The sequence below is a fragment of the Musa acuminata genome, chromosome BXJ3-9 (assembly GCF_036884655.1).
Source record: "Musa acuminata AAA Group cultivar baxijiao chromosome BXJ3-9, Cavendish_Baxijiao_AAA, whole genome shotgun sequence".
NCBI lineage: Eukaryota > Viridiplantae > Streptophyta > Magnoliopsida > Zingiberales > Musaceae > Musa > Musa acuminata.
In genome coordinates this window covers 9,745,772-9,758,304 of record NC_088357.1, presented here as the reverse complement: position 1 = coordinate 9,758,304, position 12,533 = coordinate 9,745,772, and the positions used below count along the sequence as shown (strand labels likewise).

At 43.5% G+C, this 12,533-nt stretch overlaps 1 protein-coding gene across 1 annotated transcript; it reads right to left on the bottom strand.

Moving 5' to 3' along the window:
• Positions 1–11,113: 11,113 nt before the first annotated feature.
• LOC135650048 (sugar transport protein MST1-like) lies at positions 11,114–11,827 on the bottom strand. The gene is made up of 2 exons (XM_065169138.1): positions 11,671–11,827; positions 11,114–11,448 (listed from the first exon to the last, which is right to left on the bottom strand). Exons 1-2 carry the CDS (start codon positions 11,825–11,827, stop codon positions 11,114–11,116), a joined length of 492 nt encoding a protein of 163 aa, XP_065025210.1.
• Between the last annotated feature and the right edge of the window lie 706 nt (positions 11,828–12,533).

Here is a 12,533-nt window from a genome sequence, read left to right as displayed (position 1 = left end):
AAATCTGTGATGAACTTCTTCACCCAGACTCCCTCCTTTGCTGCATCTAATGCGGCAATGTACTTCGCCTCTGTGGTCGAGTCAGTAGTGGTATCTTGCTTGGAACTCTTCCAGCACACTGCTCCTCCATTCAAGGTGTACACATACCCTGAATTCGACTTGCTATCATCGACATCAGACTGAAAACTTGAGTCAGTGTAGCCTTCAACCTTAAGGCTATTACCTCTATATACTAGTAAAAGATCCTTAGTCCTTCTCAAGTACTTAAGGATACACTTTACTGCTTTCCAGTGCTCCAAGCCTGGATCCGCCTGATACCTGCTCGTGACACTCAGAGTATGCGCTATGTCAGGCCTAGTACATAGCATGGCATACATGATAGACCCTATTGCTGAGGCATAAGGTATCATATTCATGTTTGCCCTTTGGAATTTTCCATGCCAAACCTTTTGACAATGGTTTCTATGTACCTGGACTGGGACAAGCCAAGCATCATCTTGGATCTATCTCTATAGATTCTAATCCCCAAGATATAGGATGCTTCCCCTAAGTCCTTTATGGAGAAGTGTCTAGATAACCAAGTCTTTACTGTGGATTGCATTCCTACATCATTCCCAATGATGAGGATGTCATCCACATATAACACCAAAAAGGTGATAGCGCTCCCACTTACCTTCGTGTATACACAAGGCTCATCTTCGTTCTTAACGAAGTCATAAGATCTGATTGCCTCATCAAATCTTATGTTCCAACTTCGGGAAGCTTGCTTTAGTCCATAAATGGATCTAAGCAACCTACACACCTTATCTGGGCAGTTCTTGGACACGAATCCCTCAGGTTGCATCATATACACCTCCTCCTCGAGGTTCCCATTGAGGAATGCGGTTTTCATATTCATCTGCCAAATCTCATAATCATAGTGTGCTGTAATAGCCAATAGAATTCTGATGGATTTTAGCATTTCTACGGGTGAGAAAGTTTCGTCGTAGTCAACACCTTGCCTTTGACGATACCCCTTAGCCACTAGCCTTGCTTTATAGGTCTCTACCTTTCCATCTACTCCGATCTTTTTCTTAAAGATCCATTTGCAACCGATGGGTACAATACCTTCGGGGTGCATCAACTAGGTTCCAAACCTTATTGGAGTACATAGAATCCATCTCAGAATTCATGGCTTCTTGCCACTTCCCGGAGTCTATACTCATAATAGCCTCCTCGTAGGTCTGAGGATCAATATCCTCAGCATCCCCTCCTCTAATATGTCTCACATATCTCTCAGGAGGATGAGATACTCTATCAGACCTGTGTAAAGTTGAAACTTGTGTATTAGGTACCTGAACAGATTCGGGCTGTAGAGTGGTGCTTGAGCTTGGTTCTCTAACTTCGCTCAACTCTATCATTCTCCCACTGTCTCCGCCAAGAATGTGTTCCTTCTCAAGGAACACTACTCTCTTAGCTACAAAGACCTTTTTGTCCTCGAGATGATAGAAATAATACCCACAAGTTTCCTTGGGGTATCCCACAAATATGCATCGCTCTATCCATGATTCTAACTTATCGAGGTTGTGTCTTTTAACGTGGGCTGGGCAGCCCCAAATCTTAACAACCTTAAGATCATGCTTCTTCCCTTTCCATATCTCATATGGTGTAGACACTACCGACTTAGTTGGAACTCTATTCAGAAGGTAAGCTGCGGTTTCTAGGGCATATCCCTAGAATAAGATGGGTAGGTCAGCAAAACTCATCATGGACCGTACCATATCTAATAGCGTACGATTCCTCCTTCTAAAGACACCATTGAGCTGAGGTGTATAAGGAGGTGTCCATTGGGATAATATCCCATGGTTCTTGAGGAACTGAGTAAACTCTGTACTTAAGTACTCACAACCTCGATCTGATCGAAGAGTTTTGATACTCTTTCCAGTTTGGTTCTCCACCTCATTCTTATACTTTCTGAATTTCTCAAAGGCCTCGGACTTGTACTTCATTAAATACACATATCCATACCTTGAGAAATCATCAGTAAATGTAATGAAGTAGGAGTAACCTCCAATGGCATGAGTTGACATGGGTCCACATACATCACTATGTATGAGTTCCAACAACTCAGTGGCTCTCTCTCCAGTTCCACTAAATGGAGATTTGCTCAGTTTTCCACGAATGCAAGGCTCACAAGTTGCATATGACACATAGTCGAATGGATCTAGATATCCATCATTTAACAACTTTTGAATCCTTCTTTCATGGATGTGACCTAGCCTACAATGCCACAGGTATGCACTGTTCAACTCATCTCGTTTCCTTTTGGACACATTTACATTCATGATATGTGGAGTGGTGTCTAACATAAATAAACCATTATGCAATGTTCCTTTCGTGATGATCTTATCATCTAATAATATCGAACAACCATTGTTCTCAAAAACAAATTTATATCCACTAACTGTTAAACATGAAATGGAGATAATGTTTTTGATAATAGAAGGAACAAAATAACAGTCATCTAATGCAATAAAAGCTCCACTAGACAGATGTAGGGCGACCTCGCCAACAGCTAATATAATAACTTTTGCTCCATTACCCATCTTGAGGTCCATCTCGCCTCTCTCTAGTCTCATAGGCCTTGCCAGAACCTACAACGAATTGCATATATGATAAGCACTACCGGTATCCAATACCCATGTGTTATCATAAGAGTCTGACAAATAGAGACTGATCATGAATGTACCTGAAGCTTCATCAAGCTTTTGTTTCGCCCTTTTTGCAAGGTACTCTTTGCAGTTTCTCTTCCAATGCCCATCTTTACCACAGTGGAAGCACTGACCTTTGTCCTTTGTTGGGTCTTTCTTAGCAACCTTTACTTTACCTTGTTTGCCCTTGCCCTTTCCCTTCTTAAGGGACCTTTCTGCTTTCCTTTTCTTTCTGGTCTCACCAGTGTAGAGAACTGGCTTCTCTTTCTTAATAGTACTCTCTGCCTCCCTCAACATATTGAGGAGCTCTGAGAGAGTCACCTCAAGCTTGTTCATATTAAAATTCATTATGAACTGTGAAAAGGAATCTGGTAGGGACTGAAGCACAATGTCCACACACAAGTTATCCTCTAGGACCATTCCTAGACATGTGAGTTTCTCTATCCGCTCAATCATCTTTAGGATATGGTTCTAAACCGGTGTCCCCTCAGTCATCCTAGCGCGGAAAAGGCTCTTGGATATCTCATATCGTTGAGTCCTTCCCTGTTCCTCAAACAATTTGCGGACATGTAGGAGAATAGATCTGGCATCCATCTTTTCATGTTGTCTCTGTAACTCTGGAGTCATAGAGCCCAACATATAGCACTGAGCAAGAGTGGAGTCATCAATGTACTTCACGTAGCGAGCGATCTCATCCTCACTTGCCCCTTCTTCAGGCGTAGGCATCACTGTATCAAGGACGTACACGATTTTCTCCGCTGTGAGAACAATTCTCAAGTTACGGAGCCAATCCGTATAATTTGGACCAGTGAGGCGGTTGACATCAAGTATGCCACGTAAGGGATTTGAAAGCGACATTTTCTGAAAATAAAGATGTAGCAGAAATGAATAACATGCAGATTTTGCAAGAAATAAACTATCAAGATATGGACTTCTATCTTAATATGCTCCCACTATTTTACTATCGAGTCACGCGACACCCTCAGCACGTAAAACGGAAGTCTCCGGCAGACTTCTAGTGGGGATCAGGATCCAATCAGCATCTTAGTGTAACCTCGAGGGACTCGACCAATCACACTAAGCCTAAAAGGTAGGCAACTCTTGCCGATCACAACTCCTTGTGATTCCCGTCCTATTCGGCCTCCGAATCACCATGGCCTCGAGGGACTCGACCAACCATGATGCTCGGTTAAGTCAACACCTTCGTTACAAGATGAGTCTGATTTGATGATATACCCTCGAGGGACTCGACCAAGCATACCATGCCCTCAGGTCACCGGTGACATCTCTATGTCGTAAGCAAGATAGCGAATCGCGATATAGGTGAGTCTCGAGGGACTCGACCAACTCAACCTACACCGGGAATCGGTTCCTACTCATAACGATGGAAGGCCACGTGGGTCAATCTAATTGCCTCACGTTTACCGACTTAATATTATCGAGAGATGTTTCTATAATTTGGTCTCCTAATATGACATGTCACACATATACATATTTAATATATATCTACATCGCATGCAAATATATATACATATCTAGTATGTGTATAAGCAATCACATCAGATGATCATGGACCACAACCTAATATGATTAGGCCCGAGCCAGTAGGCCTAATCACTCACATCAAGATCTATGTGTGTAACGGTGCATCTCCATGCCCTGTGATCGTCCATCTCGTCCTCGTCGGTTCCGTCGACATCTTGATGCATCTCCATGCATCACGATCGTCCGTCTCGTGGGTCCCGCTATCGCATCCATGCTCCCGCTGCGCCTCCTCATGTGATTACAACTTAATCATAGGCACGCATACCCGACAATAAACGAGAAATATAATGGAGGTTCGCAGACCTCAATAATAATAATCACAAGTACACACATCACACGGTCCATGATCATCCGTCCACACATTATACATCACATGTATAAATAATCATCATCATGTAGGACTACTAGATAATAATAAAAATAATAATCAACAAAACCTTTTAATTAACTAATATTTTTCTGAAATTAGGGACATGTAGGGAATTTCTCAATTCCTAAGGGTATTTTCGTAATTTGGACAAAAGACAGAAACTGGAATTTCTCAAATTCCGAGGGGCAAAATTGTCTTTTTCCCAGAAAACCCTAATGCCCTTTCCCCTTTTCGCTGCTGCCGCCGCCGCCACCCTGCCGGCGGCGGCCTGTGCGGCGGGGCGAGGGCACTGCCCTCGCCTGCAGGCGGCACGCCCGCTGGCGGCGATGCCGCTGCGGGTGGGCGCCCCCTTCGGACGCCGCTGCCTCCGCAGGCGGTGCTGTCCCGCCGGGCGGCCGCCCCTGTGGGGGGAGTTCCGCCCGCGGGAGCAGCGGCGGCAGGCGTCGCTGCCCTGCGGCGGCAGACGCCGCTGCCCTACGACGCCTCTGCCCGCGGGCTGCCAGCCCCGCCGGCAGCAAGCCTGCTGCAAGCAGGCCGCCGGCCGGCTGCTGCAGACGCAGCCCCTGCGCTGCCCGCCTTCGGCTGCGCTGCACGCACGCAGATCGAGGGCAGCAACTGTTGCTGCCCTTTCTCGCTTTTGCGTCAACGATTTTGACGTCAATATTCTTCCTAAACACAACACACGCAGTTCAAAACCAATCATTCGCACGAACAACCTGGCTCTGATACCACTGTTGGGAAATCATTGGGGGGCGACATCATATGCGCAGCGGAAGAACAAGAAAACAAAAATCCCTGATTCCCAAAAAGATGTTCGTCGTCGTGCGAAGATTGGTGCGCAAAAAATCCGCAAAACACAAAACTGCGTATAGAGATTGTGTTACCTAGGGAGATCGTATATCCCTGTTTCCTTGCAGATCCTTAGGAGAGGGTGAAGGAGGTCAAGTGTCCTCCTCTCTAGCGGTGATCCACACGGTGATCCACACAGCAGGGTTGTGACGCTCCCCAGGCGTACTCTGAGGCGTACTCTGAGGTGGAGATGGAGAGGAGAGGCTGTGAATCCCTCCTATTTATAGAGATCCCGTGTCAAACCCTAATGGGTCCTTCCCTAGTGGGTATTGGATCTGCATCCAATAAAACAAGGGCTCCGTCGGATATCTCATATCCGAACCTCTACTCATCGCAATGCCTACCATATGTGTGTGACCCTCTAGGCCCAATATCGAGCTGGCCGTGAGTCATACCTGTCAGAACTCCTTCTAACTCAGTGAATTATTATCTCTGTAATAATTCACTCAGACTCATCGACTACGGACGTACTAGGCCACTACGCCGTAGTCCCCAGACGATACATGGGAATCCAATCCATTGGACCTGTTTGTCCTCAGTTACCATGTACCTATAGTCCCTCATCCATCTAATATCCCAGAGACCGTATATCGAGCATGGTGCTGTCAGACCCATACGGTTTCTACTCGAGTCTCGCTCTAATCGGATTCTCCCGGAGAACTCTTTCTCTCTCAACCCGAATGACCCTGGCCAGGGATTTGTCTGAGCAAGAACACATAGGATATTCCTCTCATGACGCCGAGAGTGGATGATCCTCTATTGACACTCAATAGCCCTCGTAAGGTCGACTACCACTCCCCCTGACCAGCTGTACTAGATCTGGGGACAGCCAAACCTATAAGTCTGGTATCAAAGAGTGGAGCACTCATACAGGACATCCTTGGTGTCTCAAGTCTAAGGACCAGATACACCACTAGGACTACGGAATCACTATCTGACAATAAGGCATCATCAACCATCCAGCATTCCGTAAGCGGATCAATCAGTGAACTCATTCTCCAATGAGCACCTGTACTGTATCCCTAGTGTCCCTACACGAGCAGCTATGAGACCAGCTGCATCCATCATATGGACGGGTATACAGCACACCAGTCTATCCGGTTATCACGATGTCTCTCTCGAGTAACCTATGACCGGGATTATTTAGGATATGTGTTTAAAGGTGAATCGATCTCATTATCGTGATCTCATCACGATCCGATTCCCATTGCACAAATCCAAGGACATTACAATATATATATGCATTTATGCAATAGTTATAAAGTGATATACGCCAAAATATAATAAGCAAAAAAATTCTGTATCAAGTCACACGTGCCATCACTCACGTGATTGGCTTGCTGGGCACCTATGACTAGCAGCCACTGTCATATCCTTCCAGATAAAATTGAAGAGGGTGTTTCAGATAAGTTGAGAAGAAACATGGCATCTCAGGCAGTTGAGCGTTGACTTGGCTGTCAGGGCAACAAGATGTGACGGAACAATGGGAGGATATGATAGGAAGATTACAAATTGCAGCTGAAAGGTCGAATCATGCAGCTCTCTCCTTTTCCAATTTCCTAACAATGATATTGACAAGTTAGAATTGTAACGATTAGAACTCATAAAATAGTTGAGTACAATGTTTTATTTATATATTTAGGAAGAGAGAATTTTTCTTAATTGTCTAGTGAGATTGAGCTTATATCAAAGATGTCAATTTTGGACCGACATAACGAAAATAGTTTACAGGTGAGAGGCTTCATGAGTGAGTCTATTAGTTGATCAGCAGTATGTACATGAGAAACACATAGTTGATGTCTGATATCTTGATCTCGCATGAAGTGGAAGTCGATGACAATATGTTTCATGCGTAATTGGAAAATCGGATTGATGCATAGGTAGGTAGCTCCAATATTATTACAATATATTATAGGAGGAAAGGTAGAGTTGATGTTGAGTTCTTTGAGTAGATTTGTGACCAAATTGATCTCACCAGTAGTAGTGGAGATGACACGGTATTCACCTTCAATTGTAGATCGTGTGACTGTCTTTTGCTTCTTAGAACTCCACTAATTGGATTAGCTCAAAGGAAAATAATATACCCCGATGTGGATGTTCTATCATCAAAATTTTCTATCTAATCAAAATTAATAAAGGCATGAAGATGAAGCAAGGTGTGTTTGCGAAGAAAGAGGCCATGATTGAGGGTTCTCTTAAGATACCGCAAAATTCATTTGATTACAGACCAATGCGTAGTAGATTGTTGATGTATGAATTGTGATAGTTTATTGACTACAAATAAGATATCTAGACGGGTGAGAGCCAAGTACTATAAGGAGCCAAGTATTTGTCGGTATTGAGTAGAGTCTATAGTAGGACTTCCATCACATAATTTAAGTAAGTCACTAATAGAGAGAGGAATTATAACCTCTTTTACATCTTTGTTTTTGATAATAAGTCTTGAATATATTTTCTTTGTGATAGGAGAAGATCTAAGGATGTGAATGTTGCTTCTACTCCCAAAAAATAACTCAATGTGTCCAGATCTTTAAGGGAGAATCGATTAGCTAGTTGCTTTAGAAATGCCTGAATCTCCGAAGGATTATTGCCTGTGACAATAATATCATCCACATATTCTAGAAGATATATTGTATTTTCATTTCGTTATTGTAGGAATAACGAGGTATCAGACTTTGAGTTGATGAAGCCCATTGATGTAAAAAACGAACCAAGTTCAGTATATCAAGCTCTTAGAGCTTGATGAAGTCCATAAATAGCTTTTTACAATTTACAGATATGCCTCGGATATTGTGGATAAACGAAGACAAGAAGTTACTGCATAAAGACATCTTTAGTTATAGTCCCCTATAAAAAGGCATTATTAACATCGTATGTGCTAGTCTTTTGAGGTGGTCAAACTCAGGATAGGCCAGATTATTGTGAGTTTAACAACGAGACAAAATATCTCTGTAAAGTCAGTTGATGAAACCCTTTGGCTACTAGACATGCTTTATATCTAGCAATGGATCCGTTTGGGTTCTGCTTAATTTGAAAGATCCATTTACATCCAATGATATTTTGTGTGTGATGAAAGGATACTAGGGTCAATGTAGAGTTATGGAGAAGAGCATTATATTCTTCACACATGACTTTACGCCAATGAGGAGATTTTTAAGCTTGAGTAATTATGGTAGGTTCACTAGCCTTAGGAGAAGAGTTCGCTATAGTATGTAGGTCAAGGACTTGACATTGTTTAAAAATGTCACTTTTGGAGCGTGTTGCCATTGGATTACTAACGGTTATAGAAGTGGTAGGTTATGTATTTGGTATAGCTGGTGGTGAGTCATTGACACCGGCCGCAGCACTTCAATATCATGAGGTCTAGGAGAAGATGAAGCCAATAGCGATGTTGCCGAGGGTATTGCTTCATCAATAGGAGAAACCTATGAAGCAGGGAGTGAGGAGCTATTGAACTAGATGAGTGTGTGGATCTTGAGGGTAAGGACTAGATGGTGATGTGAGAGGTTCGTGTGATGGGACTGGAGAGATATTCCAATGATGTATGTTTGTCGGAGTAGCTTGCATGGTAGGATACTCATGATTCTGAAAAGAAAAATAAGATTCCACAAAAATAACATGACACAATATAAAGACTTTTTTAGTTTGGGATTCGTAGCAATGTAAAGCGTTATGTTCAAGAGAATATCCTATAAAAATGCAAGACTTAGATCATGATGTTAGCTTATGTAAGATATAAGGACGTAGCCATTGATAACATAGACAACAAAAAATTTTAAGTTTTTAAAGGTTTAGAAGCTAATGGAATAGTTTTTCAAATGATGATTGGTGGTGGAGGACTAGAGTGAACATACGATTAATGAGATAGATTGTAGTTTGAAAGACTACTGACCAAAAAGTTGATAGCATTGATACCTGATGTAGAAGTGTGAGACTAGTTTCAACTATATGTCGATGCTTACGTTCAGCAGAACCAACTAATTGGGGAGTACGAGGGGGGTGACTTGAGGTGTTGTATATCATAAGCTGTGAGACAAGATATGAGGGTTTGATATTTGTCTCCGCCATTATAGTAGATTGTTTTAATGAAAGATAAAGAAATTTTTGACCAACTTTATAAAGTTGATAAAGATTATTGAAATATTAGATTTATGAATAGTCGTCAAGCTTCATAAATAATCTAGCCCACTATTCACTCTTCAGTTACCACTCCAATTAACACGTGACATTGATATCTTGATCACTCCTCGTCCTTTATCCAACGATGGGGATCCCACTCAAGCAACAATAGGGAGGAGTTTTAAGACCACGTGACATACTCTCCAACTTGAGGAGCAAACCCTAATAATGGTTTTAGATCGCTTAGTGAGCAGGTGGAGTCGATGCCTTCGAGTCCCACGCATATGCTAAAGGCTTCACTGAATGCAGTCATGTCTTGCAGAAAGGAAGGTGGTTCATGGTGGCTGCATGCGGATGGCAGTCACGGAAGGGATCGATATCTTTCCACTACCTTATCCCGCCATGCACGATGTGTGGGATGCCATATATGTCAGTAGATGGGGAAGAAGAAGAAGACTTATGTGGATTCTGTCTGATGCCTCATCAGATACTGCTCGAATCTTAGATATGAAATGGGATCTGCCGGTAGGCAGAGACAGCAACATCAGAAAGAGATCCATGGCAGTTTAATTTCACTACTCCTTAAAAAGGATGATTCTCTAGTATGCAATACATGTCCAATAATGCCATAAGAGGATCAAAAATAAAATATTGGATTCAAAACCATGAGAGACTTCTATTTATAGAACAGTAGAAGAAAAAATCCTCAAACAAGAACTATTTATAAAAATATTCTATCATGTTGACGTAGTAATTTTGGTTTATTAGGGTCTCCTTATTGAGTTCTGATTGACCCAATCATGTGGCACAAGAAAAAAAAAAAGCTTGTATTTCTTTACCCAAGAAATAAGTTTCTTTATTCTCTCCCTATTTCTTCCCCTTTTTCTAAAAACGATTTACAAGCTTTTTTTTGGGAAAAAAAAACCCTCAAGGCTTAGTTTAATTTCGCCCTTGAAAGTAATTTAATTTTATTTTCTTTGGACAAAATAATAAATCCAAGCATGCATGGAAACAAAATACTTGCTTGTTTTTATTCAAATTATTTCATCCCAACACTGAAAAATTCTCTCTCACATCAATATCAACAAATATCATTCTCCTTCACATATATTAAGTTTTTTTCTTGTCTCATTTTAATCTACATATTTCTTTATTTTATTTTCCAATTCATTATCTTATAAATTTGTGATAAATGGATAAAATGACATATTTCCAAAAAAAAAAACTTATGCTCATGCAAATTTTTTATATTTAAAATATTAACTTGATGATATTGTAGTTGACTCACTTATATTTTGTGTCAAAGATAAGAGTAAAAAGTTCTAATGAGTGGTCATAATCAATTAATTGGGAAAATACGGGACCTATATATAAATAAAGATAAAAAATTTCAGGCATCTCTTCACCAAGAAAAATAATTATTTTACTTCTCTTCTTATTACTTTTCTGCCTAATATTTCTCCTACTGTACAAGCTTTTGTTTGGCGATTGGGAGGGAACGTAATACGAGACTCCCAAAGGCTGCGACACAACATGGAGCTCATGGTTGAGGTGGCTTCATATCTTGCTTGCTCCCGTCGACGAGGAACCGCCGCCAGTACCAGTGGCAACGCCAGAGGTCGTCTATCGACTCCAGGGGAACCCCTTTGGTCTCTGACAGGAAGACGACGATGAAGGCCGTCATGATGGCGACCCAGGCGGAGAAGTAGGCGAAGGTGCCGTGCTTGAAGCGGCACAGCATGGCGAGGAAGGACCGTCTCTGGACGAAGGTGACGCAGAGGTTGGCGGCCACGTCGATGCTCTGTCCCGCCGACCGGATCTCCACGGGCAAGACCTCCGTGGGGATGATCCAGTTCAGCGGCCCCCATGAGAAGCCTTAGGCAGAGGACAACAAGCACATCGGCATCAGGACCGCCACCGCGTAGCCCCTCGGCAAGGCCGCCTGTCCGTCGGAGCCTGTCTAGGTTCCCAGAATCCAGGCCATGGCCACCTCCAGTCACCAAGCAACAAGGGATACAACAGAGTAAGCAGCGAGAGAGAGAGAGAGAGAGAGAGAGAGAGAGAGAGAGAGAGAGGGTGACGCGTAGTATAGCTGACAGAGGATCATGAGGGCTCCGCCCACGATGAACAGGAGTTTACGGCCGCAGCGGTCGACCAGGAAGGTGAACACGAGGACCGACGTGACGCTGACGACCACAAGGATGACGGCGTTCATCAGAGCGGCGTCGCTTCCGAACCCCACCGTACGGAACATGACGGGCGAGAAGAACGCGACCACGACGATCCCCGTCCGCTACTGCAACATCGGGATCGCCACCGCCATCACCAGATACGGCTGGTACCGGCGGCGCACTATCCTCCCGAACGCGCCCTCCTCCAGCTTTAATGACTGCGCCCTCCTCCTGGTTGGTGAAGCCGATGCCAACACCCAGCAGCAGACGGCCTACGATGAGAATCTCAACGTTCACTGCGGCGGCGGCATCGACGGCTGCGCCGACGAGGAAAAAATCTCCATCAACAGCATGACCGCTCGGCGTCCGACGACCCTGGTGAGGCGGCCGGGGACAAGTGATGCGGCCAACCGGCAGACGTACAAGGACGAAGTGAAGGCCGTGAGGATTTGGCTGTCATATACGCAGTACTCGTCCCGCTTGCTGTCGGCCATCTTCCTCATTATGTCGGGGAAGAAGGGTTGACGAAACGACTCCATAGCCGTAATGCCACCTTCATATAACAGCATAATTAGCAATTCGTGGCATCATGTGCCACGAAAATACTGCTTCCGTGCCAAGTCATAGCCAAAGATTACATCTCCAAATGCCGCCATAATGGATGTGATTATCACAGGTGCTGTCAACCTTCCACCGTGATCCTGTCTCGGGCTGTCGCAGATGAAACCTCCTCCGGCCATTGTCTTCTTCTCTCCTCAAGATTACAACTCACATGAACGAAGCAGACGA

What these genes read in the sequence shown, in the direction of transcription:
- LOC135650048 (XM_065169138.1), bottom strand. Translation starts at nt 11,827, where the DNA reads ATGTTCCGTACGGTGGGGTTCGGAAGCGACGCCGCTCTGATGAACGCC. An exon ending in CGGAGCCCTCATGATCCTCT is followed by an intron (nt 11,449 to 11,670) that starts GTCAGCTATACT and finishes CCTCTGCCTAAG; the next exon opens with GCTTCTCATGGGGGCCGCTG.